This window comes from Oncorhynchus kisutch, linkage group LG19 (assembly GCF_002021735.2).
Source record: "Oncorhynchus kisutch isolate 150728-3 linkage group LG19, Okis_V2, whole genome shotgun sequence".
NCBI classification, from domain to species: domain Eukaryota; kingdom Metazoa; phylum Chordata; class Actinopteri; order Salmoniformes; family Salmonidae; genus Oncorhynchus; species Oncorhynchus kisutch.
Window position 1 is genome coordinate 16,462,853 of NC_034192.2, and position 27,157 is coordinate 16,490,009.

General features: G+C 44.1%; 1 protein-coding gene across 3 annotated transcripts in view; it reads left to right on the plus strand.

Annotated features, from left to right (window-relative positions):
• LOC109864385 (copine-8) overlaps positions 1-26,672 on the plus strand; it is a 138,027-nt gene extending 111,355 nt beyond the window's left edge. For all 3 annotated transcript variants that reach the window (XM_020452138.2, XM_020452134.2, XM_020452135.2), the window contains 7 exons: positions 5,967-6,013; positions 6,929-7,110; positions 9,547-9,674; positions 11,230-11,332; positions 13,843-13,900; positions 14,017-14,090; positions 21,299-26,672. In XM_020452138.2, the coding sequence (XP_020307727.1) occupies positions 5,967-6,013; positions 6,929-7,110; positions 9,547-9,674; positions 11,230-11,332; positions 13,843-13,900; positions 14,017-14,090; positions 21,299-21,487 (781 nt within the window). In that variant the 3' untranslated portion in view covers positions 21,488-26,672. The remainder of the gene's footprint in view (positions 1-5,966; positions 6,014-6,928; positions 7,111-9,546; positions 9,675-11,229; positions 11,333-13,842; positions 13,901-14,016; positions 14,091-21,298) is intronic.
• Positions 26,673-27,157: the final 485 nt, after the last annotated feature.

The window sequence follows — 27,157 nt, forward strand, 5'->3', positions numbered from 1 at the left end:
ACATCTCTCTCTCTACATCTCTCTCTCTCTCTACATCTCTCGCTCTCTCTACATCTCTCACTCTCTCTCTCTCTACATCTCTCTCTCTCTCTACATCTCTCTCTCTACATCTCTCTCTCTCTCTCTCTCTCTCTACATCTCTCTCTCTCTCTCTCTCTCTCTACATCCTCTCTCTCTCTCTCTCTCTCTCTACATCTCTCTCTCTCTCTCTCTTCTCTACATCTCTCTCTCTCTCTCTCTCTCTCTCTCTCTACATCTCTCTCTCTCTCTACATCTCTCTCTCTCTACATCTCTCTCTCTCTCTACATCTCTCTCTCTCTCTACATCTCTCTCTCTCTCTACATCTCTCTCTCTACATCTCTCTCTACATCTCTCTCTCTCTCTACATCTCTCTCTCTCTCTACATCTCTCTCTCTCTCTCTCTACATCTCTCTCTCTCTCTCTCTACATCTCTCTCTCTCTCTCTCTACATCTCTCTCTCTCTCTCTCTTCTCTACATCTCTCTCTCTACATCTCTCTCTCTACATCTCTCTCTCTACATCTCTCTCTCTCTCTACATCTCTCTCTCTCTCTACATCTCTCTCTCTCTCTCTCTCTACATCTCTCACTCTCTCTCTACATCTCTCTCTCTCTCTCTACATCTCTCTCTCTACATCTCTCTCTCTCTCTACATCTCTCTCTCTACATCTCTCTCTCTCTCTCTCGCTCTACATCTCTCGCTCTCTCTCTCTACATCTCTCTCTCTCTCTCTCTCGCTCTACATCTCGCTCTCTCTACATCTCTCTCTCTCTCTCTCTCTCTCTCTCTCTCTACATCTCTCTCTCTCTCTCTCTCTACATCTCTCTCTCTCTCTCTCTCTCTCTACATCTCTCTCTCTCTCTCTCTCTCTCTCTCTTACATCTCTCTCTCTCTCTCTCTCTCTCTCTACATCTCTCTCTACATCTCTCTCTACATCTCTCTCTCTCTACATCTCTCTCTCTCTACATCTCTCTCTCTCTCTCTACATCTCTCTCTCTCTCTCTCTCTCTACATCTCTCTCTCTCTTCTCTCTCTCTCTCTCTACATCTCTCTCTCTCTCTCTCTCTCTCTCTCTCTCTCTCTCTCTACATCTCTCTCTCTCTCTCTCTCTCTCTCTCTCTCTCTCTCTACATCTCTCTCTCTCTCTCTCTCTCTCTCTCTCTCTCTCTCTACATCTCTCTCTCTCTCTACATCTCTCTCTCTCTCTACATCTCTCTCTCTCTCTACATCTCTCTCTCTCTTACATCTCTCTCTCTCTCTACATCTCTCTCTACATCTCTCTCTACATCTCTCTCTACATCTCTCTCTCTCTCTCTCTCTCTACATCTCTCTCTCTCTCTCTCTATCATCTCTCTCTCTCTCTCTCTCTCTCTCTCTCTCTCTCTCTCTACATCTCTCTCTCTCTCTACATCTCTCTCTCTCTCTACATCTCTCTCTCTCTACATCTCTCTCTCTCTCTACATCTCTCTCTCTCTCTACATCTCTCTCTCTCTCTACATCTCTCTCTACATCTCTCTCTCTACATCTCTCTCTACATCTCTCTCTCTCTCTCTCTCTCTACATCTCTCTCTCTCTCTCTCTCTACATCTCTCTCTCTCTCTCTACATCTCTCTCTCTCTCTCTACATCTCTCTCTCTACATCTCTCTCTCTACATCTCTCTCTCTACATCTCTCTCTCTACATCTCTCTCTCTACATCTCTCGCTCTCGCTCTCTCTACATCTCTCACTCTCTCTCTCTCTACATCTCTCTCTCTACATCTCTCTCTCTCTCTCTCTCTACATCTCTCATCTCTCTCTCTCTCTCTCTACATCTCTCTCTCTCACCTCTCATCTCTCTCCTCGCTTCTCAATCTCCTCTCTGTGTCTCTCTCTCTCTACATCTACCTCTCTCTACAATCTCTCTCTCCTCTACTGATCTCTCATCTCTCTCTACATCTACTCTTCTCTCTCTACATCTCTCTCTACATCTCTCTAATCTACTCTCTCCTCTCTACATTCTCTCTTCTCCTCTAGCATCTCTCTCTCTCTCTACATCTCTCTCTTACATCTCTCTCTCTACATCTCTCTACATCTCTCTCTCGCTCTCTCTACATCTCTCTACATCTCGTCTCTCTTACATACTCTCTGCTCCTACTATCTCTACATCTCTCTAGCCATCTCTTCTACATCTCTACTACTCTCTACTCTACATCTCTCTCTCTCTACATCTCTCTCTCTCTCTCTCTACATCTCTCTCTCTCTCTCTCTCTCTCTACATCTCTCTCTCTACATCTCTCTCTCTACATCTCTCTCTCTACATCTCTCTCTCTCTCTACATCTCTCGCTCTCTCTACATCTCTCACTCTCTCTCTCTCTACATCTCTCTCTCTACATCTCTCTCTCTCTCTCTACATCTCTCTCTCTACATCTCTCTCTCTCTCTCTCTCGCTCTACATCTCTCGCTCTCTCTCTCTACATCTCTCTCTCTCTCTCTCGCTCTACATCTCGCTCTCTCTACATCTCTCTCTCTCTCGCTCTACATCTCTCTCTACATCTCTTTCTCGCTCTACATCTCTTTCTCTCTCTCTCTACATCTCTTTCTCTCTCTCTCTACATCTCTCTCACACTCTCTCTCTCTCTCTGCATCTCTCCACTCCAGTAACAATAGGAGGATGCTTCTCTGCTCTTCCTTACACTCCATTGTGTGTTCTCTCCAGACAAGGTTCTCTCTTTCTTTCCCAGACATTTGTATTTTTCTGTGAATTGGTCATCAGCTGGCTCTGTGGCTGGCAGGGTTTTTTTTCTCTTCCTGCCCGGAGGCAATCTGAAGCAAATAATGGAGCGCTGTAGAGAAAGGTACTGCACTGATCGCCCCTGGGTGATACTATCAGATAGGAGACATAGACATGAGTCAAGATTTGTGTGTGCCTCATCCCCTGCACTGATAGCTTCAATATGGCACACACTCCTCCACTCTTTCTTTTGTAAGCTTTATTTAACCAGGGAAGACATTGGGATGACATGTTTTGTTTCCAAGTGAGCTCATGTAGTCTCTCTATAGACTGCATCGTCCCTTACAGTTGTGGATATGGAGTCCTAAATGATGCATGAAACAATCAATTAGCCTCAGGACCAGTGCTAATTACTCCTACTGGGTTTCCCAGGTCTACTGGCAGGGGCCGATGGATGCCACTAATACAATAACACTCCTACAGTAGTACTATTTACTTATTATGAATCATTAACCATAGACAAGGCTGGAAGGGACAGTAGTGTTGAGTCTCTGTTAGATGTTTGTTTAACATGAGAAAATCTCTTCCCTTTTCCTCTCCCCTCCTCCCACTCCCCATCTCCTCTCTTCCACTCTCCTTTCCTCCTCTCTGCTCCTCCTCTCCTCTCTCTGATAATGATCCAGCTAATAACAGTCAGATATGAACAAAAAGGTAATGGTTTGCCAAGTCCTCGTAGTCACTTCCTTAGTGATTTCCTGCTTTACTGTTTGTTCTGAAAATCTTACTTGAGAAGAGCTGACTTTCTATCCATTATTTTAATGTTGCTTTTAGATAACGTTTCAAGGCAAACTAAAAAATCGCCCATATTAAAAGTTAAATTCGCTCTCGCTCTCTCTGTGTTGAAAGAGTAGCTTTTGGGGTTTGAGCTGGGTTAAAGCAGTAGAAACAAAGTGTTATCCCCGCCCCTGTTTCCGTAAGATGCTGAGGGACGGGGCTGGAGAAATGTAAACCGTCTCAAATTTATAGACAGATCTATGGATGCAAGGCCGGACCATCCATGATATCAGAATTATACTTTTAACCATGTTTTGAGGCTATACAGTGTTTAACATTTTTACTTTGTTTTGTTTACAAACATTGGTTCACAAACCAGCTTATATTTTCGGTACTGATGGGGGTACAACAGTTGAACTAAGCTCATGAGTTATTTATTAGTTATATTCTTTAAGAATCCATGGGTACATATCATACATAAAATGTATGTAGCAACTGCTGATTGCCCCTTTAAGATCAGAAGGGGCTGGCTCGTTTTCCTGGAACGTGCGCTGCCAGGGGCAACACCTGGAGCCAATGGGGCGATGTTTCACTCTTACCTCACTGTGCACAGTCATCTGTGATTGGTGCAGAAGCTTCGGCTGACCTTTAGCGAGAGCCCTCTGCATTCTAATGTGAATAATTAGATTGTATCTCTGAGTTGGATCTCCACTGATTTACAGTCTTTGAGTTATGTTGAAATAACTGAGTAATATTTTGTTTCAGACTGGGATACATTTCTCTGCTCTTTTTTTCTCTCTTTCTCTCTTTATCCATCTCCGTCCCCTGTTTCTGGCTGTCCTCACACTCTCTGAACAAGGTGGAAACTCGCTGTGTGTGTAATGTGCATGGGTGCGTGTGTGTGGAGACATCCATAATTCAGCCTGGCGGGCCACTGTCTGTCTATCTCCCTCTTGGCACAGAGAGCTGGACTAGATATGACTCCAATGCACGTCTGTCTGTCTGTGTCTCCCTCCCTCCCTCTTGGCACAGAGAGCTGGACCAGATATGACTCCAACACACCACTGTCTCACCTCCTCTTCTCCTTGCAGACTTGTCCCTCTGTTCATTTCTCACAATATTAAACTTGCCTCCTCTCCACTGACTTCTGCAGCGTACCAATGCCCTTAAATATTGAGTGGTACTGTACATCTTGGCACTGAATTATACAATGGGGGGGGGGGACTTGAATTCATGTAACATGAGTTACAGTAAAATTCAGTGAAGTAAAAAATAAAATAAAAATCTGTTTGGTGCAGGATAGCCCAGTATAACGTGCACGTTGACATACACTACCATATTTAACTTTTTACCCCTACACAAATATTATTTAAGAAATGCGCTCAATGGCTTCCGAGTTGAGCGAGCAGTGTGTCAAGGAGCATTGCGGCTTGGCAGGGTCGTGTTTCGGGGGACGCATGGCTCTCGACCTTTGACTCTCGCAAGTCCGTACGGGAGTAGCAGGGATGGGACAAGACTGTAACTACCAATTTGGATATCACGAAATTGGGGAGAAAAAGGGATGCGCTCAAACACATTCTTAGCGTGCAAACCGAAGTGTAAATGAGCGATTTTAAGACTGTGTGATTTAACTCTGGGGGAATGATGCAAGCATCCCTCTGCTCCTTCCTTATTCCTCCCTCCTCTCCTTCCTTATTCCTCCCTCCTCTCATCCTCCCTCTGCCCCCCTCCACCCCTAGACTCTATCCTTGATGCAGCCTCTGCCCTAACATGAAGTGACAGCTCTGTACTTCAGGCATCACTCCCCACCCACCCCTTCCTCTCCCAGCATTAGACCCAGGCTGTGTGTGTCAGTGTGGACTAGAGTAGCGCAGAGCCCGACCTGGGCCCTATACATCCATACCCACCTCATGGCTCCTATCCTGACCTGAACCACAGCTAACGCAGGCAGAGTGGCTCGGAGCTGGGGAGAGGAGAGCACAGAGCCCCTGGTCTGGTTCCTCCCCCTCCCTCACAATGAGTAAACCGGCTTTTTCAGGTCTGCTGCACTAACGTGTGTCTGCGGGCTGAGCAGTGCACTCCGCACGGCGTCACAGGATGACAAGTCCAATGGTTCCTTACAGTACCTGATCTATTCAAATACAGGAGGTGGTGGAGAGGGCAAGAGGCTGTGTGAGCCACAGGGCACGGTACCTCAGCACTGTGTGCACTGACCTGTTCAACCTGTTTGTCTTGACTACAGAAATACTGTAAATAGTGAAGGATTAGACCGTTTTCTCTCTCTCTCACTCTCTATTATATTGCATTTAGTGTCCTCGGGGACCAAGGACAAGGAGAGGTTTCAACTTATCCGCTTGCTTGAGCTATGATAATCAGAACATTATTGTGTTTACTAAAGTTCATTAAGCCGTATGTGTGTGCGGTAAACAAATAATTACCCTCCTCTTGCTTTTGCCTTCCAGGACCCAGATTAATTTCACAGTGGCGATTGATTTCACCGCTTCAAACGGTGAGCCACACACACACACAACACTTCTCCTAATGCTCGACCAGGGCTATTTAAATGTGTGCAGATGGGGAATAAAGTGATCTGTAATAGCCCTCTCCATTATTTCAGGGCTCAAACCTAATGCTGTCAGAGATCATAGCTTAGTGGTGATAACAGGAACGATTGTGCCTCTCTTATCCATTTTAATGTGTACCTGTTATAGCAAGGCTGGAAGGAAATGACCTGGGTCATGAGCTCTTAGACGTTATAGTGAGGTTGACTGGGACGATCGCATCTCTTAGATAACAACAACAACAACAACAACAACAACAACAACAACAACAACAACAACAACAACAGATGGTTCAGTTCAAACTTAGATCCACTGATGACTCATAAGGGTTATTGCTTCCTTGGTTATTGCTTCCTGGTCCGATATGCAGGAGCTGATGTCATGGATGCGTGTCCAATAGGTCCGTTTAAAAGATCTAAAGGTCATATGTCACTACTCATAACCACTGCAGCCACTGTGCTATAAAGTGCTTTTACGAGACACGAGTGAAATTATTCTCCTGCTATTATTGATTATGGAATGATGTTTTTGTCACTCATACTGTACCCACTACCCAGAGTCTTATATAGAGGGGAAAGGCAGGGAAAGAGATGTAACACGGTCTCTAGTGAAATGCTGTATTATGCTGTCTAAAAGTATCACCATTTTGGTTGAAATCACAACTACCTTTCTGTATGGGCAAAACTCATAACACCCTATTCCACATATACTGCACCACTTTCACCCATAAACAGCATGGGCTAGCGGTGCCCTACATGGGGAATGGAGTTTAATTTGAGACACAACCATTCCTTTTCTATATCTGGCTCTGTTCCATTATTGTACCTTGTTATTACTGTCCCATTACCGTACCTGTTTCCCAGGCAACCCAACCCAGCCCACCTCCCTTCACTACATGAGTCCCTACCAGATGAATGCCTACGCCATGGCCATGAAGGCTGTAGGGGAGATCATCCAGGACTACGACAGTGATAAGATGTTCCCTGCTTTGGGCTTCGGAGCCAAGCTTCCCCCTGACGGACGGGTCTCACATGAGTTCGCCCTGGTAAGTGACCTCTACCCTCTGAACCCTGGTAAGATGTTCCCTACTCTGGGCTTTGGAGCCAAGCTGCCCCTTGATGGATAGGTCACACATGAGTTCACCGTGGTGAGCGATGTGGTTCAGAAAGGTTGGAACAAAACCTGTGGATACTCCATCACCAGAGTTGTTCAGTCTTGGCTCAGTTGGTTAAATTGTGGAACCACATATACTTAATGTGTTCACCATAGTTACAAGCTTGTTTTGTTTACATCTGATCACAGTCACTGTTTGTTCCAGTTAGCCCTGTGGACTCAGAGCTGCAGATGCACCCATAGAAGCATAAGTAATTAGACAAATGAAAGAGCAACAAAAAATGATGACAAATGCCACATACAGTGGCTTGCGAAAGTATTCACCCCCCTTGGCATTTTTTCTATTTTGTGGCTTGTTTGTGGGGGGGGTCATTTGATTTACACAACATGCCTACCACTTTGAAGATGAAAAATATTTTAGAAAAAAAATGAAAATTTGAAAAAAACAGAACTTGAGCATGCATAACTATTCACCCTCCCAAAGTCGATACTTTGTAGAGCCACCTTTTGTAGCAATTACAGCTGCAAGTCTCTTGGGGTATGTCTCTATAAGCTTGGCACATCTAGGCCACTGGGATTTTTGCCCATTCTTCAAGGCAAAATTGCTCCAGCTCCTTCAAGTTGGATGGGTTCCGCTGGTATACAGCAATCTTTAAGTACCACTAACTTATACCACATATTCTCAATTGGATTGAGGTCTGGGCTTTGACTAGGCCATTCCAAGACATTTAAATGTTTCCCCTTAAACCACTCGAGTGTTGCTTTAGCAGTATACTTAGGGTCATTGTCCTGCTAGAACGTGAACCTCCGTCCCAGTCTCAAATCTCTGGAAGACTGAAACAGGTTTCCCTCAAGAATTTCCCAGTATTTAGCACCATCCATCAATCCTTCAATTCTGACCAGTTTCCCAGACCCTGCTAATGGAAAAACATCCCCACAGCATGAGGCTGCCACTACCGTGTGTGGATGGTGTTCTCGGGGTGATGAGAGGTGTTTGGTTTGTGCCAGACATAGTGTTTTCCTTGATGGCCAAAAAGCTACATTTTTGTCTCATCTGACCAAAGTACCTTCTTCCATATGTTTGGGGAATCTCCCACATGCCTTTTGGCGAACACCAAACATGTTGCTTATTTTTTCTTTAGGCAATGGCTTTTTTCTCGCCACCCTTCTGTAAAGCCCTGGTCTGTGGACTGTATGGCTTAAAGTGGTCCTATGGACAGATACTCCAATCTCTGCTGTGGAGCTTTGCAGCTCCTTCGGGGTTATCTTTGGTCTCTTTGTTGCCGCTTGATTAATGCCCTCCTTGCCTGGTTTGAGCGTTTTGGTGGTTGGCCCTCTCTCGGCAGGTTTGTTGTGGTGCCATATTCTTTCAATTTTTTAATAATGGATTTAATGGTGCTCCGTGGGATGTTCAAAGTTTGATATTTTTTTATAACCCAACCCTGATCTGTACTTCTCCACAACTTTGTCCCTGACCTGTTTGGAGAGCTCCTTGGTCTTCATGGTGCTGCTTGCTTGGTGATGCCCCTTGTTTAGTGGTGTTGCAGACTCTGGGGACTTTCAGAACAGGTGTATATATATACTGAGATGGACTTTATTTAACTAATTATGTGACTAATTGGTAATTGGTTGCACCAGATCTTATTTAGAGGATTCATAGCGAAGGGGGTGAATATATATGCATGCACCACTTTTCTCTTTTTTTTCTCTTTTTTGGGGGTTTTTGAACCCTCTTCACAAATTTGGACTATTTTGTGTATGTCCATTACATGAAATCCAAATAAAAATCTATTTAAATTACAGGTTGTAATGCAACAAAATAGGAAAAAAACGCCAAGGAGGATAGATACTTTTGCCAGGCACTGTAACTGGCGCTCCAGGCAGGCTCAAACCCTCAGCTTTTGAACGTCTCCTTAGTGGCTGTAGTGTGTGGAGGCTTAGGATGCCAAGCCCTGCCTGGCAGGCTAAAATACACCCACTGAGTTCTATGACCACCAAGGAGAACAGTAACTGTCCTTTATGCAAGGCAGAAACCATCGATCACAGACAGCCTTCCCTCCCCCTCTCTCTCCTTCCCACTTCGGCTCTGCAGAGTACTTTAAACAGTAGGATACCACTCAGACAGGAGGATGCCTCCAGCACGCTCAGCAGGGATTGCCCACATTTATCTCTCACTGGGCCTAAAGTTGTATTGATGAAAGCTGTTTATTTATCCTTCTCTCCCTCCCTTTTGTCTAGTTATCCTCCTCCATTCTCTTGCTTTAACATCATTTTTCATTTGTTATTCTCTTCTTGGCTTTCTTCTCCTGCTTGATGGAATTGATGAAAGATTTAACTACCCTCCTTCTTCTCTTTCTGTGTCTTCCAGAATGGCAACCCCCAAAACCCATACTGTGCAGGTATAGATGGAGTGATGGAGGCATATTACCAGAGCCTGAAGTCTGTCTGCCTCTACGGCCCAACCAACTTCTCCCCTGTCATCAACCACGTGGCCAGGTAAAGGGGGCTATGAGGAACAAAGCTGGAATTAAACCAGCTTCGGGGTCACTTCAGGTTTTCGATTGATTTCAGTGAATTTGCGGAACCAAATTGAAATTCAATGTATGAACTGAAAATGATATTACACACTTTTCCTTTCCGGAGTTTTTAGATTTACTTCCTGAACTGACTGAATACAGAGAGCAGGCTGATAAAAACAGAGGCCGATACCTATAGGTCTTCCTTAATTGAATGTCAGATCACATTCCTACCGGTGCACACCTAAACCTCCCAGGCATGAGCGAGCCAGGAGTCCAGAGTAGATCAATACTAATTAAGGTGGCCTGAACTTGTGTATCGATCCACTGTCCTCTGTTCCAGTAAGAGCCATTCACAACGCAGGCTGTATGTTGAGATTGATGAGTCGTTTCCCTGAGAGCAAAAAGGACAACAGAGGAAGTCTGCAGACAAACAGTTCAGATGTATCAACTTTTAAAAGTGACAGTAGATGTTTCAGTACATAACTCAAGAGTATTATGCTGAGAATACGTTGGTGACAGTGTTTTGGCCACAAGATCAGACTAAACTGAGATTCTCCAACTCTTCAAAGTGTGACTGTGCTTCTCAGTGCATGCACAGCTCGCAGAGATAATTTCACAGTTAACAAGTGTGACTGTGTTGCAACATTCCACTGTAGAACTTGAGTCACACAGAAAAGTTGCTTCTGATGTGTTAAATGAACGTGTTTTGTGACTTTTGCCGCATTCGGTTCTTTAATTAACCTGTAAATGTGTTGTTTGTGTGAGTGAACAATGACTACACAGTCCTTCCCACACACACACACACACACACACACACACACACACACACACACACACACACACACACACACACACACACACACACACACACAGTCCTTAAACCTTAATGAGTGTGCCTTGATGAAGTCAGGTGCTGTCAGAAGACGTGAGATTTACAGGTGTGTTTGTGCCTGTTTGTTGTTGCTTGGAAGCCAAGGTAGAGATGTTGAGTTGAGGGGTAACAACCCAGTGCAAAATGTGTGTGGCTCTCGGGAATCCAATCATTAGTGCCACCCTAGACACATACCTTACCCCTCTCCTCCCTTCTGCTCACCCCTCCCCTCACTCCCAGGCACCGCTGTCATGCCAGCCTCCTTTCCTCTCACCTCCTCTGTTTCTCACCTGTGCCACTCGCCCCCGCGTTTTAATAATGACCGCTCCACTCCTTCTCTGCTGTGCCCTCACGCTCCTCGCAGTTTAATAACCGTTCAGTTGACATCTCTGTCTCTGTATCCGGCGCTGCGAGCACCAGAGGTTCTCTCTCCGCCCACCTTACGTGTGTTTTGAGAAGCACAGGAAGCAGTCAGAGGCTAGGGCCCACGCTGTGTAAAAGTAGGTGCCAGAAATAATATCACTACCCAGCCAGTTCATGCCGGGTTTGAAAGGTTACATCTGTAGGAAATAAAGACCATGTTTAATGTATGGTTTTATGGGTAATATAAACACTTGTTTGGCTCACCTATGTACTCTGTGTTTATCTCTCCTGTGTGTAGGTATGCTGCGTCAGTGAAGGATGGCTCTCAGTACTTCATCCTCCTCATCATCACAGATGGAGTCATCTCAGACATGGCCCAGACCAAGGAGTCCATCGTCAACGTAAGATCAACAACTGCTAGGCAATGTTCCCACTTTGGCGGAGACTACATTCACGGACAATTTTCCAAATCAACAATCTGATTGAATCCCGGTCCTAGTCACTAGATGGCCAGTATGGACGCTAGTGGCTAAGACACACATCACTGTCTGTATTACCATAGTCAGGGGAGATTGGACAGGGGACTTGATTGGGGGTAGTGGGAACAGTAATGTAAGTATGTATGCATGTATGTATGTGAGAGGTAAAGGTTGGCTTGGGATCAGTTCCTAGGGAAACAAGTAAACAAGACATTCTGATAAACTCATCTATCATTCTACAACCCTGGGGTAATACATCAAACTAACTCATCACACAGAAAGACGGAGAGAGCAGAGGCGGGATTATGGCACACACACACACACACACACGTACACACACATTAAAGTGTTGGGGGAGTGTGAGGTGAGGGACTTGTTTATTCTCTCATCCCCAAATTCAGAGAGGCCCTCAGGAAGATATTTTTTACATGTTTTTTAATTAGATTTATTTAACTAGGCAAGACAGTTAAAAACAAATTCTTATTTACAATGGCGGCCTACCCCGGCCAAACCCAGACGGCGCTGTGCACAGCCCTATGGGACTCCCGATCACGGCCGGATGTGATATAGTCTGGATTCGAACAAGGGACTGTAGTGACGCCTCTTGCACTGAGATGCAGTGCCTTAGGCTGCTGCGCCACTCGGGATACTACATCTCAGACACACTCCATGAATATTTACACATACAGTCATGGCAAATGTTTTGAGAATGACACAAATATTAATTTCCACAAAGTTTGCTGCTTCAGTGTCTTTAGATATTTTTGTCAGATGTTACTATGGAATACTGAAGTATAGTTACAAGCATTTCATAAGTGTCAAAGGCTTTTATTGACAATTACATGAAGTTGATGAAAAGAGTCAATATTTGCAGTGTTGACCTTTTTCAAGACCTCTGTAATCTGCCCTGGCATGCTGCCAATTAACTTCTGGGCCACATCCTGACTGATGGCAGCCTATTCTTGCATAATCAATGCTTTGAGTTTGTCAGAATTTGTGGGTTTTTGTTTGTCCGCCTCTTGAGGATTGACCACAAGTTCTCAATGGGATTAAGGTCTGGGGAGTTTCCTGGCCATGGACCCAAAATATCTATGTTTTGTTCCCCGAGCCACTTGGTTATCACTTTTGCCTAATGGCAAGGTGCTCCATCATGTTGAAAAAGGCATTGTTCGTTACCAAACTGTTCCTGGATGGTTGGGAGAAGTTGCTCTCGGAGGATGTGTTGGTACCATTCTTTATTCATGGCTGTGTTCTTAGGCAAAATTGTGAGTGAGCCCACTCCCTTGGCTGAGAAGCAACCCCACACATGAATGGTCTCAGGATGCTTTACTGTTGGCATGACACAGGACTGATGGTAGCGCTCACTTTGTCTTCTCCTGACAAGCAAGATGCCCCAAACAATCTGAAAGGGGATTCATCAGAGAAAATGACTTTACCCCAGTCCTCAGCAGTCCAATCCCTGTACCTTTTGAGGAATATCAGTCTTTCCCTGATGTTTTTCCTGGAGAGAAGTGGCTTCTTTGCTGCCCTTCTTGACACCAGGCCATCCTCAAAGTCTTCACCTCACCGTGCGTGCAGATGCACTCACACCTGCCTGCTGCCATTCCTGAGAAAGCGCTGTACTGGTGGTTCCCAGATCCCGCAGCTGAATCAACTTTAGGAGACGGTCCTGGTGCTTGCTGGACTTTCTTGGGCGACCTGAAGCCTTCTTCACAACAATTGAACCGCTCTCCTTGAAGTTCTTGATGATCCGATAAATGGTTGATTTAGGTGCAATCTTACTGGCAGCAATATCCTTGCCTGTGAAGCCCTTTTTGTGCAAAGCAATGATGACGGCACGTGTTTCCTTGCAGGTAACCATGGTTGACAGATCAAGAACAATGATTCCAAGCACCACCCTCCTTTTGAAGCTTCCAGTCTGTTATTCAAACTCAATCAGCATGACAGAGTGATCTCCAGCCTTGTCCTCGTCATCACTAACATGATGTCAGCTAGTCCTTTTGTGGCAGGGCTGAAATACAGTGGAAATTGTTTTTGGGGATTCAGTTAATTTGCATGGCAAAGAGGGACTTTGAAATGAATTGCAATTCATCTGATCACTCTTCATAACATTCTGGAGTATATGCAAATTGCCATCATACATACTGAGGCAGCAGACTTTGTGAAAATGTATATTTGTGTCACTTTTGGCCACGACTGTACACACACACACACACACACACACACACACACACACACACACACAGCTTGGGGTGAATCAACTTTGTTGTATAGGCTGTATAGGTGCACAGTCAAAGTCACTCATAAAACATATTTCATAGACTGTCTGACAGAATCCTATGCATATGTATACTGTGTGACAGACTCAACTTTGTCACAGACATAATGAGGAGAATATGAGACTCAAATTTGTTTCCTCGTGTCCTATCCAGGCTTCGTGTCTTCCAATGTCGATTATCATCGTAGGGGTGGGACCAGCAGAATTTGATGGTAAGAAACACGCAAACGCACACAGATGCACAAATGTACGTATGTGCACACACACACACACACACACAGACACTCCACTGAGCAGATGATGACTACAGTATGATGTTTCTTCTCAGCGATGATTGAGTTGGACGGGGATGAAGTGAGGATCTCGTCGAAGGGAAGATATGCAGAGAGGGACATTGTTCAGGTACACCATGTTCCTTCTGTCTGTTCCACTGCTAGGCTGCAGGATACATGGAGTCAAATAGGTAGGGTTTTGGGAGCATTAGAATATGCCTCAAACAAAAACAAACTGTCTGCAACCATCTAGCCTCACTTTGTGAGAGCTGCCATTTGATTGATTGCATAGCACAGAACAGTCAGGGCCATGGACAGATGCTACAACATACTACTTATATGCACATAATGATGATACATGAACTAGTAGTAGAATCTAGGAACCAGAAGTACTAGAAAACAACATATTGGGAGGGAAATCACAGGTGGGATTGAACTGAATCATCCATAAAACCAAAATGGACATTTACACAGATAGTAGTGCTCGTACATTAGAGTTTAACAGCATGTTAACATCTGTGTTATGGCTCCTGGCCCTGGTTCCATTAGACAGACAGACATCTGGTCTGAGTTCAGATCATTCCCACCTGCTCTGCCCTCCCTCATCAGGCCAGATGGACAGAGAACCCACAGAGGCCCCAGGCCTAATCTCAGTTAACCCAGAAGTAAAATCTTGCATAATTTGGTTAGCTGCTTGATTAACTTCTGAGTTTATATGTGTTAGAAATTGAGAGTTCAGGGCCTCCCGAGGGCATTGCAGTGCTAGCTGTGCCACTAGAGGTCCTAGTTCGAGTCCAGGCTCTGTCACAGTCAGCCACAGCCGGGAGACCCATGGGGCGGCGCTCAATTGGCCCAGTGTCGTCCGGCTTAGGGGAGGGTTTGGCCGGCAGGGATGTTTTTGTCCTGTCGCGCACTAGCGTCTTCTGTTTTGGGCCGGGCGCAATGCACGCTGGCGCGGGTCGCCAGATATAGATGGTTTCCTCCAACACATTGGTGCGGCTGGCTTCCAGGTTAATCGTGCAGTGTGTTAAGAAGCAGTGCGGCTTGGCAGGGTCACGTTTCAGAGGACGCCGGCTCTCGACCTTCGCCTCTCCCGAGTCCATATGGGAGTTGCAGCGATGGGACAAGACTGAAACTACCAATTGGATACCATGAAAATTGGGGAGACAAATGGGGTAAAAACATGTGTATTTATTTGAATGAACATAAGATTCAACAACTGAGACATAAACTGAACAAGTTCCATAGACATGTGACTAACAGAAATGGAATAATGTGCCCTTGAACAAAAGGTGGGTCAAAATCAAAGGTAACAGTCAGTATCTGGTGTGGCCACCAGCTGCATTAAGTACTGCAGTGAATCTCCTCCTCATGGACTTCACCAGATTTGACAGTTCTTGCTATGAGATGTTACCCCACTCTTCCACCAAGGCACCTGCAAGTTCCAGGACATTTCTGGGGGGAATGGCCCTAGCCCTCACCCTCCGATCCAACAGGTCCCAGACGTGCTCAATGGAATTGAGATCCGGGCTCTTCGCTGGCCATGGCAGAACACTGACAATCCTGTCTTGCAGAAAATCACAGAACAAGCAGTATGGCTGGTGGCATTGTCATGCTGGAGGGTCATGTCAGGATGAGCCTGCAGGAAGGGTACCACATGAGGGAGGAGGATGTGTTCCCTGTAGAGCACAGCGTTGAGATTGCCTGCAATGATGACAAGCTCAGTCCGATGATGCTGTGACACACCGTCCCAGACCATGATGGACCCACCACCTCCAAAATCGATCCCACTCCAGAGTACAGGCCTTGTTGTAACGCTCATTCCTTCAATGATAAATGAGAATCCAACCATCACCCCTGGAGAGACAAAACTGTGACTTGTCAGTGAAGAGCACTTTTTGCCAGTCCTGTCTGGTCCAGCAACGGTGGGTTTGTGCCCATAGCCAACATTGTTGCCGGTGATGTCTGGTGAGGACCTGCCTTAAAACAGGCCTACAAGCCCTCAGTCCAGCCTCTCTCAGCCTATTGCGGACAATCTGAGCACTGATGGAGGCATTGCGCATTCCTGCTGTAACTCGGGCAGTTGTTGTTGCCATCCTGTACCTGTCCCTTAGGTGTGATGTTCGGATGTACCAATTCTGTGCAGGTGTTACACGTGGTCTACCACTGCGAGGATGATCAACTGTCCGTCCTGTCTCCTTGTAGTGCTGTCTTAGGAGTCTCACAGTATGGACATTGCAATGTATTGCCCTGGCCACATCTGTAGTCCTCATGCCTCCTTGCAGCATGCCTATGGCACATTCACGCAGATGAGCAGGGACCCTGGGCATCTTTCTTTTGATGTTTTTCAGAGTCAGTAGAAAGGCCTCTTTAGTGTCCTAAGTTTTCATAACTGTGACCTTAATTGCCTACCGTCTGTAAGCTGTTAGTGTCTTAACGACTGTTCCACAGGAGCATGTTCATTAATTGTTTATGGTTCATTGAACAAGCATGGGAAACGGTGTTTAAACCCTTTACAATGAAGATCTGTGAAGTTATTTGAATTTTTACAAATTAACTTTGAAAGACAGGGTCCTCAACTTTTTTGTTGGGTTTATATAAAAATAAATAGATTTCCGGTAAAATCGAAGTCTCCACCCTCGCAAAAGGAAACTCTCAGCCAAAGCCCCTGTTCATATATATATATATATACACAGTGCCTTGCGAAAGTATTCGGCCCCCTTGAACTTTGCAACCTTTTGCCACATTTCAGGCTTCAAACATAAAGATATAAAACTGTATTTTTTTGTGAAGAATCAACAACAAGTGGGACACAATCATGAAGTGGAACGACATTTATTGGATATTTCAAACTTTTTTAACAAATCAAAAACGTAAAAAAAATTGGGCGTGCAAAAATTGGGCGTGCAAAAATTGGGCGTGCAAAATTATTCAGCCAATTTACTTTCAGTGCAGCAAACTCTCTCCAGAAGTTCAGTTTTTTTTTTTATTTTTTTTTTTTACCTTTATTTAACCAGGTAGGCAAGTTGAGAACAAGTTCTCATTTACAATTGCGACCTGGCCAAGATAAAGCAAAGCAGTTCGACAGATAAAACGACACAGAGTTACACATGGAGTAAAAACAAACATACAGTCAATAATGCAGTATAAACAAGTCTATATACAATGTGAGCAAATGAGGTGAGAAGGGAGGTAAAGGCAAAAAAGGCCAAGATGGCAAAGTAAATACAATATAGCAAGTAAAATACTGGAATGGTAGTTTTGCAATGGAAGAATGTGCAAAGTAGAAATAAAAAAATAATGGGGTGCAAAGGAGCAAAATAAATAAATTAATTAAAATTAAATACAGTTGGGAAAGAGGTAGTTGTTTGGGCTAAATTATAGGTGGGCTATGTACAGGTGCAGTAATCTGTGAGCTGCTCTGACAGTTGGTGCTTAAAGCTAGTGAGGGAGATAAGTGTTTCCAGTTTCAGAGATTTTTGTAGTTCGTTCCAGTCATTGGCAGCAGAGAACTGGAAGGAGAGGCGGCCAAAGAAAGAATTGGTCTTGGGGGTGACCAGAGAGATATACCTGCTGGAGCGTGTGCTACAGGTGGGAGATGCTATGGTGACCAGCGAGCTGAGATAAGGGGGGACTTTACCTAGCAGGGTCTTGTAGATGACATGGAGCCAGTGGGTTTGGCGACGAGTATGAAGCGAGGGCCAGCCAACGAGAGCGTACAGGTCGCAATGGTGGGTAGTATATGGGGCTTTGGTGATAAAACGGATTGCACTGTGATAGACTGCATCCAATTTGTTGAGTAGGGTATTGGAGGCTATTTTGTAAATGACATCGCCAAAGTCGAGGATTGGTAGGATGGTCAGTTTTACAAGGGTATGTTTGGCAGCATGAGTGAAGGATGCTTTGTTGCGAAATAGGAAGCCAATTCTAGATTTAACTTTGGATTGGAGATGTTTGATATGGGTCTGGAAGGAGAGTTTACAATCTAACCAGACACCTAAGTATTTGTAGTTGTCCACGTATTCTAAGTCAGAGCCGTCCAGAGTAGTGATGTTGGACAGGCGGGTAGGTGCAGGTAGCGATCGGTTGAAGAGCATGCATTTAGTTTTACTTGTATTTAAGAGCAATTGGAGGCCACGGAAGGAGAGTTGTATGGCATTGAAGCTTGCCTGGAGGGTTGTTAACACAGTGTCCAGAGAAGGGCCGGAAGTATACAGAATGGTGTCGTCTGCGTAGAGGTGGATCAGGGACTCACCAGCAGCAAGAGTGACCTCATTGATGTATACAGAGAAGAGAGTCGGTCCAAGAATTGAACCCTGTGGCACCCCCATAGAGACTGCCAGAGGTCCGGACAGCAGACCCTCCGATTTGACACACTGAACTCTATCAGAGAAGTAGTTGGTGAACCAGGCGAGGCAATCATTTGAGAAACCAAGGCTGTCGAGTCTGCCGATGAGGATATGGTGATTGACAGAGTCGAAAGCCTTGGCCAGATCAATGAATACGGCTGCACAGTAATGTTTCTTATCGATGGCGGTTAAGATATCGTTTAGGACCTTGAGCGTGGCTGAGGTGCACCCATGACCAGCTCTGAAACCAGATTGCATAGCAGAGAAGGTATGGTGAGATTCGAAATGGTCGGTAATCTGTTTGTTGACTTGGCTTTCGAAGACCTTAGAAAGGCACGGTAGGATAGATATAGGTCTGTAGCAGTTTGGGTCAAGAGTGTCCCCCCCTTTGAAGAGGGGGATGACCGCAGCTGCTTTCCAATCTTTGGGAATCTCAGACGACACGAAAGAGAGGTTGAACAGGCTAGTAATAGGGGTGGCAACAATTTCGGCAGATAATTTTAGAAAGAAAGGGTCCAGATTGTCTAGCCCGGCTGATTTGTAGGGGTCCAGATTTTGCAGCTCTTTCAGAACATCAGCTGAATGGATTTGGGAGAAGGAGAAATGGGGAAGGCTTGGGCGAGTTGCTGTTGGGGGTGCAGTGCTGTTGTCCGGGGTAGGAGTAGCCAGGTGGAAAGCATGGCCAGCCGTAGAAAAATGCTTATTGAAATTCTCAATTATGGTGGATTTATCAGTGGTGACAGTGTTTCCTATCTTCAGTGCAGTGGGCAGCTGGGAGGAGGTGTTCTTATTCTCCATGGACTTTACAGTGTCCCAGAACTTTTTTGAGTTAGTGTTGCAGGAAGCAAATTTCTGCTTGAAAAAGCTAGCCTTGGCTTTTCTAACTGCCTGTGTATAATGATTTCTAGCTTCCCTGAACAGCTGCATATCACGGGGGCTGTTCGATGCTAATGCAGAACGCCATAGGATGTTTTTGTGTGAGGATCTCTGAATGATCCAATGTTGACCTAAATGACTATTGATGATAAATACAATCCACCTGTGTGTAATCAAGTCTCCGTATAAATGCACCTGCACTGTGATAGTCTCAGAGGTCTGTTAAAAGCGCAGAGAGCATCATGAAGAACAAGGAACACACCAGGCAGGTCCGAGATACTGTTGTGAAGAAGTTTAAAGCCGGATTTGGATACAAAAAGATTTCCCAAGCTTTAAACATCCCAAGGAGCACTGTGCAAGCGATAATATTGAAATGGAAGGAGTATCAGACCACTGCAAATCTACCAAGACCTGGCCGTCCCTCTAAACTTTCAGCTCATACAAGGAGAAGACTGATCAGAGATGCAGCCAAGAGGCCCATGATCACTCTGGATGAACTGCAGAGATCTACAGCTGAGGTGGGAGACTCTGTCCATAGGACAACAATCAGTCGTATATTGCACAAATCTGGCCTTTATGCAAGAGTGGCAAGAAGAAAGCCATTTCTTAAAGATATCCATAAAAAGTGTTGTTTAAAGTTTGCCACAAGCCACCTGGGAGACACACCAAACATGTGGAAGAAGGTGCTCTGGTCAGATGAAACCAAAATTGAACTTTTTGGCAACAATGCAAAACGTTATGTTTGGCGTAAAAGCAACACAGCTCATCACCCTGAACACACCATCCCCACTGTCAAACATGGTGGTGGCAGCATCATGGTTTGGGCCTGCTTTTCTTCAGCAGGGACAGGGAAGATGGTTAAAATTGATGGGAAGATGGATGGAGCCAAATACAGAACCATTCTGGAAGAAAACCTGATGGAGTCTGCAAAAGACCTGAGACTGGGACGGAGATTTGTCTTCCAACAAGACAATGATCCAAAACATAAAGCAAAATCTACAATGGAATGGTTCAAAAATAAACATATCCAGGTGTTAGAATGGCCAAGTCAAAGTCCAGACCTGAATCCAATGGAGAATCTGTGGAAAGAACTGAAAACTGCTGTTCACAAATGCTCTCCATCCAACCTCACTGAGCTCGAGCTGTTTTGCAAGGAGGAATGGGAAAAAATGTCAGTCTCTCGATGTGCAAAACTGATAGAGACATACCCCAAGCGACTTACAGCTGTAATCGCAGCAAAAGGTGGCGCTACAAAGTATTAACTTAAGGGGGCTGAATAATTTTGCACGCCCAATTTTTCAGTTTTTGATTTGTTAAAAAAGTTTGAAATATCCAATAAATGTCGTTCCACTTCATGATTGTGTCCCACTTGTTGTTGATTCTTCACAAAAAAATACAGTTTTATATCTTTATGTTTGAAGCCTGAAATGTGGCAAAAGGTTGCAAAGTTCAAGGGGGTCGAATACTTTCGCAAGGCACTGTGTATATATATATATATATATATATATATATGCACACACGCACACACACTAGGAGGTCCGTTCTGCTCTTCCTAGCTCACTCACTCCATCACTATCTGTCAGTCTGGACAGTTAGCTGCCTCTACACACACGCAGAGACAGGCAGGACACCTATGAAAGACAGTTCTGTGATAAAACTGGCCCTGCCCCCATCCTCATTAGATCAGATATGAAAGAGACTGAGCGCTCGCTAGCAATGCACTGTACATCGCAACAAGAGACGAGGGGGAAAAAAAGACTTTGATAGCTGATTGGCTAGGACAATTTCACCTCGCTCTGAACTTGCCTCGCTCTGAACTGTTATGAATAAATTCATGCTTTACTTTTTGCACTGTGGGTCCAAAAAGTCTCAACTTAAGTTTTCAAAGATCTTTGGAAGTGTTATTTACGCATAATGGCCTAACACCTACTATATATTGCCTATACTTTTATTTTAGTTCATATTTAGTATATATTATAGTATATTTCTCCAACCCCATTTCTTCTCTCTGCCTGTTTTCCAGTAAGGATTCAACGTTTAGTAGCTAAACACCTGTATATTGACTAGACTATAACTAATTCCAGCCCTGTTTTGTCTTTCTCTTGTCTTACAGTTTGTCCCATTCAGAGACTACACCGACCGGACAGGCAACCACATCCTGAGTATGGCCCGTCTAGCCAAGGATGTCCTGGCTGAGATCCCTGACCAGTTCCTCTCCTACATGAGGATCAGAGGCATCAAGCCCTCGCCCGCACCCCCTCCATACACCCCCCCAGGACACCCCCTGCAGACGCAGATCTGAAGGGTGCGGAGATGCCCCCTGGTCCCGAACAAAACCTCTTCAAATATGTATTTGTCTCTCTCCTCTCTGCATCACTCGCTCAGTGATAGGAGAGGCCTTCTTGGCTTTCTCGCTCTCTCTCATTGCACTAATGGAGGCTGACTGACTGGCAGGGTTCTAGAAGTTTTTACTGAGCGGTTCTAAAGGGTTCTACTTTGGAACAGGCGGATGGAGTCAACAGGGGCATGTTTACTTTCATTGTCAAACGTTCCTCTGTTTGGACTTCGTGTATATCGGCCAATGGAGACACTCTCTGGGACACACCCGGGAAGATGGACAGAGTCTGGTCTTCCCAACTCACCTGGCAAGGAATGAAGGATTTAAGGAAAGAATGAAAGGAAGAAGGAAGGATGACAGGAGGATAGGAAGGAAGTTCCTGGGGACTGGCCTTTTTCAGGAGCAGAGTGGTGAAAGGGTTCTATAGTCTGGATGTGGTATCACTTGACTGTTGTAAATAACTGGAAATATATTTCTATCTCTCTCTACTCTGTCTCTCTATTCTTCCAACTCTCACTCAATGTTTACAGTACATGTTAATGATAATGAGTTTTACCATTGGACGCTTGTATAATATACAGTACAAGTCAAAAGTTTGGACACATCTACTCATTCAAGGGTTTTTCTTTATTTTGACTATTTTCTACATTGTAGAATAATAGTGAAGACGTCAAAACAATGAAATACACATATGGAATCATGTAGTAACCAAAAAAAGTGTTAAACAAATCAAAATATATTTGAGATTCTTCAAAGTAGCCACCCTTTTCCTTGATGGCAGCTTTTCACACTCTTGGCATTCACTCAACTAGCTTCATTTGTTGGCTGCTTTTCCTTCACTCTGCGGTTGAACTCATCCCAAACCATCTCAATTGTGTTAAGGCTGGGTGATTGTGGAGGCCAGGTCATCTGATGCAGCACTCCATCACTCTCCTTCTTGGTCAAATAGCCGTTACACAGCCTGTTGGTGTGTTGTGTCATTGTCCTGTTGAAAAACAAATGATAGTCCCACTAAGCGCAAACCAGAAGGGATGGAGTATCGCTGCAGAATGCTGTGGTAGCCATGCTGTTTAAGTGTGCCTTGAATTCCAAACAAATCACTGACAGTGTCACCAGTAAAGCACCAAAAGCACCATCACAGCACATCCTCCACGCTTCATGGTGGGAACCACACATGCGGAGATCCTCCGTTCACCTACTCTGCGTCTCACAAAGACACAGCGGTTGGAACTAAAAATCTCCCATTTGGACTCATCGGACCAAAGGACAGATTTCCACGGGTCTAATGTCCATTGCTCATGTTTCTTGGCCCAAGCAAGTCTCTTCTTATTATTGGTGTCCTTTAGTAATGGTTTCTTTGCAGCAATTCAACCATGAAGGCCTGATTCATGCAGTGTTCTCTGAACAGTTGATGTTGATTTGTCTGTTACTTGAACTCTGTGAAGCATTTATTTGGGATGCAATATCTGAGGCTGGCAATTAATGAACTTATCTGGGTCTTCCTTTCCTGTGATGGTCCTCATGAGAGCCAGTTTCATCATGGCGCTTGATGGTTTTTGCGACTGCATTTGAAGAAACTTTCAAATTTCTTGAAATGTTCCGTATTGACTGACCTTAATTTCTTAAAGTAATGATGGACTGTGGTTTCTCTTTGCTTATTTGAGCTGGGCTTGGTGTTTTACCCAATAGGGCTAATTCCATATACCACACCTACCTTGTAACAACACAACTGATTGGCTCAAGCGCATTAAGATGGAAAGAAATTCCACAAATTAACAAGGCACACCTGTTAATTGAAATGCATTCCAGGTGACTACCTCATGAAGCTGGTTGAGAGAATGCCAAGAGTGTGCAAAGCTGTCATCAAGGCAAATGGTGGCTACTTTGAAGAATCTCAAATATAAAATATATTGTGGCAATTTGTTTAACATTTTTTTGGTTACTACATGATTCCATATGTGTTATCTCATAGTTTTGATGTCTTCTATTATTCTACAATTTAGAAAATAGTAAAAATAAAGGAAAACCCTTGAACGAGTAGGTGTGTCCAAACTTTCGACTGATACTGTACATACTTCTTTGGAATATCAATCAATATTCTCTCTCTTTATCTCTCAGCGTGTTGTCTTTGCCAGGGGAGTCAGGTTGAGGTTGCAACAGTGCAGGTCCAAGTAGCCACTGTACTATACAATGTTGTCCCTTTGCATGAGTGTAGCGTCAGAGCATGCATTGTGGTCCTACACTTCCCTGCCTGTCACTGCTCTCAGGCTTTGGGGTTAAATGTTTGTTGTTGAAGCGCATTCTGCTCCTTTCTAAACTGCCTTGGCGATAGGGTGCCCATGCCAGCCACGCTGCGAGTGCCCACGGGTTTTCTCACTGTGCCGAGAACAACAGTGACTCAACCAACATCATATTCTCTTCCAAATCCATTTAAATAACAACAGATGCTCTCAGATCCAGTTTGAGACAACAGCAGAAGCCCAGTAGTCAAAAACAGTTACAAAAATGATTTCCTTCTGTTTGGTTCTTGTTCTTTTTGTATTATTATTACATTTGTCATTTAGACTTACAGGAGCAGTTTCGGGTTAAGTGCCTTGCTCAAGGGCACTTGGGCAGATTTTTTTCTTCTCAACTAGTCGGCTCGGAATTCGAACCAGCGACCTTTCAATTACTGACCCCAACACTCTTAACCACTTGGTTATTGCCTTGGAAGTTGATATTCTTAAGTAGATTGTTTTAAGTTGCCTTGTTACGGTAACTTTATTGTTTTGAGTTGTGCCAATCATTATGTCATATTATTTATTTGTTATAGTGTTAAGCCCCGAGTGTGTTGGCCGTAGATGATGGTGTCTGGCGGTTGTCATGACAACTTGTTCTTCCTAAATGTAATTCTCATCCAATAATCCCAATTAACAATGCCCACTGAGGGCTAGGAGTTTTACCTCACCTAGGAAAAACTCCTGGCCCGTAGCCATTATACCCAGTCAACCCACTCTTACAGCCAGGGTATCCTCTTCAATCTGCTGTCTTAATGGGCTTGGAGTTTATATCAACTGCCTTTTTAATTATTAATCATATTAATAATTATTATCATAATATAGCTATTAGCTACTGCTTGTATGGAGGTGGTGTGTAATTGATAACTTGATTGGTTACATGTCAATATCCCTTATCAAACTGACATTCCAACACTACATTTATGTATTTCGCAGTTGTTGCCATTTTCATGTGTGTGCCACTGTCGGTCTGTTGCCATATCGTTACTGATAGACCGATGCCCTTTGCCACAATTCAACCACATAACAACTCCTCTCTTTTCTGTGTAATTCCTCCTCTTGTTTCACTGCAGCTCAGTGGACGCAGCCTTACAGATTACAATAGACTGTGTTTTAATGCTTTAAATAGGATTGACTCCAAGCCAATAATATTTGGCATAGCAGTAAGAGGGGGGTGAGAGAGGGGGATACAGCCCAGTGGGTTATGTCATTGGAGGGTCGTTCCATGTAATTTTGTTGTTCTATGTCAATGTTAAAGGGATAGTTCGCCCAAATTACAAAATTACATATTGGTTTCCTGAAAGCAGTCTATGAACAAAAGTACGAACCATTCTTTGGTTTTGTTTACTTGGCCACTGTTTTTTGAATTCTAACTTTTTAGCATTTGTCACACAATCCAATGCAAGTCAATGGTACCTATATTAGCATTTTCATTGCTTCATATGCAAATCATCTCAAGTAACATACTTGATTTTAACATGAAGTGTAAAAATGCCACTATGTGTCCTCTTTCTGGTGTCTTTTTGAGGTGGAACGACCCGGGTCAGAAGTAGACAACCAGGTCAACCCGCTGATTTAGTCAGAGGAGTACAGGCATTTAGTGCTACATGCCTGAGTCGACACAGTGCCACACCTATACAGGGAGATGTTGGCTAGCCTAGAGAGAGAATAACCTCACACGGTATATTCAACATGGCAGTCTGCAGTTTTAACCCACGTACTTTACACAACATATATTTGATGAGAAACTCTGCCTTGTTTAAAACATTTTTTTTAGAGACATACAGTAGACACAAACTGTCTTTCCAACCTTTCTTGTCTCTCTCACAACTTTCAGTAATGTCTTCTTTCATCGTGTTTTTCTCACACATTTGAAAGCCTTCCATAATTGCCTCCTCTGCATCTGTAGTTGTGGCTTGTCTTGAGTCTTTATATCATAAGAAACCTTAGCGAAATCCATATAGTGTAGCCAAATCCATATGAGGCACCGCATGGCTCGTCAAAAGAAATGCACTATGTGGGGAATAGCTAGTGTGTTATTTGAAACCCAGCTTGTCTGTGCTGCAGTCTTCCACTGGGCTTGTAGCAGAGCAGGAGGTATCATTAGGACTTTGGGTCACAGTCTAGAGCTCGTTATAGGCTCCCATTAACCACCCACAGGCTACTGACACAGTGTGGACACACACACACACGTGTGCCCGTGCATACACACACACACGACCACGCAGACACACATACAGCTGAGATCATGTTCAACATCAAGGACTACGGACGTTGTCATTTTTTGCGCTTTCTCTTTTTACACTACTGTAGAAAGGATCATTCTTTTCTTTCACTGCTTTGCTAGTGCCACAACACTTGCCATCTGCTTGCCAAGCCGTGTGTGTGTGTGTGTGTGTGTGTGTGTGTGTGTGTGTGTGTGTGTGTGTGTGTGTGTACGCGTGCCGCCAGAGTTTTTAATAGAGCATGTGAGTTCACACACGTGATCTTTGTTTACTAAAGATATCCAAGATATCCGTGCACTATGTTTGCATGTACAGTTTTACATGAGATGCACCAGTTCTTTTGTTGTAATTGAGTGTTTTGGAAAAAGAAAATCTATGAAAATAACTATACAAAATGGCCTTAAAAAAATTCACTGATTTCTTGGAATTTGTGCGATGCCTTCAGATATTGACTTGTTCTCTCTTTTTGTGTCCGTGTACAATGTTTTCTTTGCATAACTTCATTTATGGGGAAAACAATTTTAGGACTCCGTGGTCAATCAGATGAAAGCCTGACTGAAGTTCTGATTGTCTGGTAATCCATATTATAGATGACTATTTCTGAATCAAACTACTGATTTTTAAATAAAGATTCTTACTTAACACTAACTTTCTGCTGAAGTGCTTTTCTTTGCATGAATTACTTTCTCAACATTTTTACAGAAAAGGAGAGGAGAGTTCTCAATAGATCACTCCTCCAGCCTTCCTTTTCTCCTCCCTGGCTTCCAACAGTCTCATTCTCAACCCATTAGGGGTAATATCTGTTTTGTGTGTTGGTGTGACGTTCTAATTGCAGAAGGAGAATATAGCCCGTCGACCGCCTGGCAAGTAATTATTACACTTGGCAGAGGATTTGGGAGGCTGAGGTCCTGAACAGGGACAAAGGATCATAAAGAGTTTGGACACATAGAATTAACCCCTAGCATCCTCATAACACTCGAAATAATCTTGTTCATCCTTATAGTGCACGAAGGAACATGACCGAATGCAACTTCCTGGTCCATGAACTTTGCATATCGCTAAATAAATAAATAACTAAGAAACCCATCTGTGGGTGGCAAGTATAATGAATACTTATATAAACACAACATGTA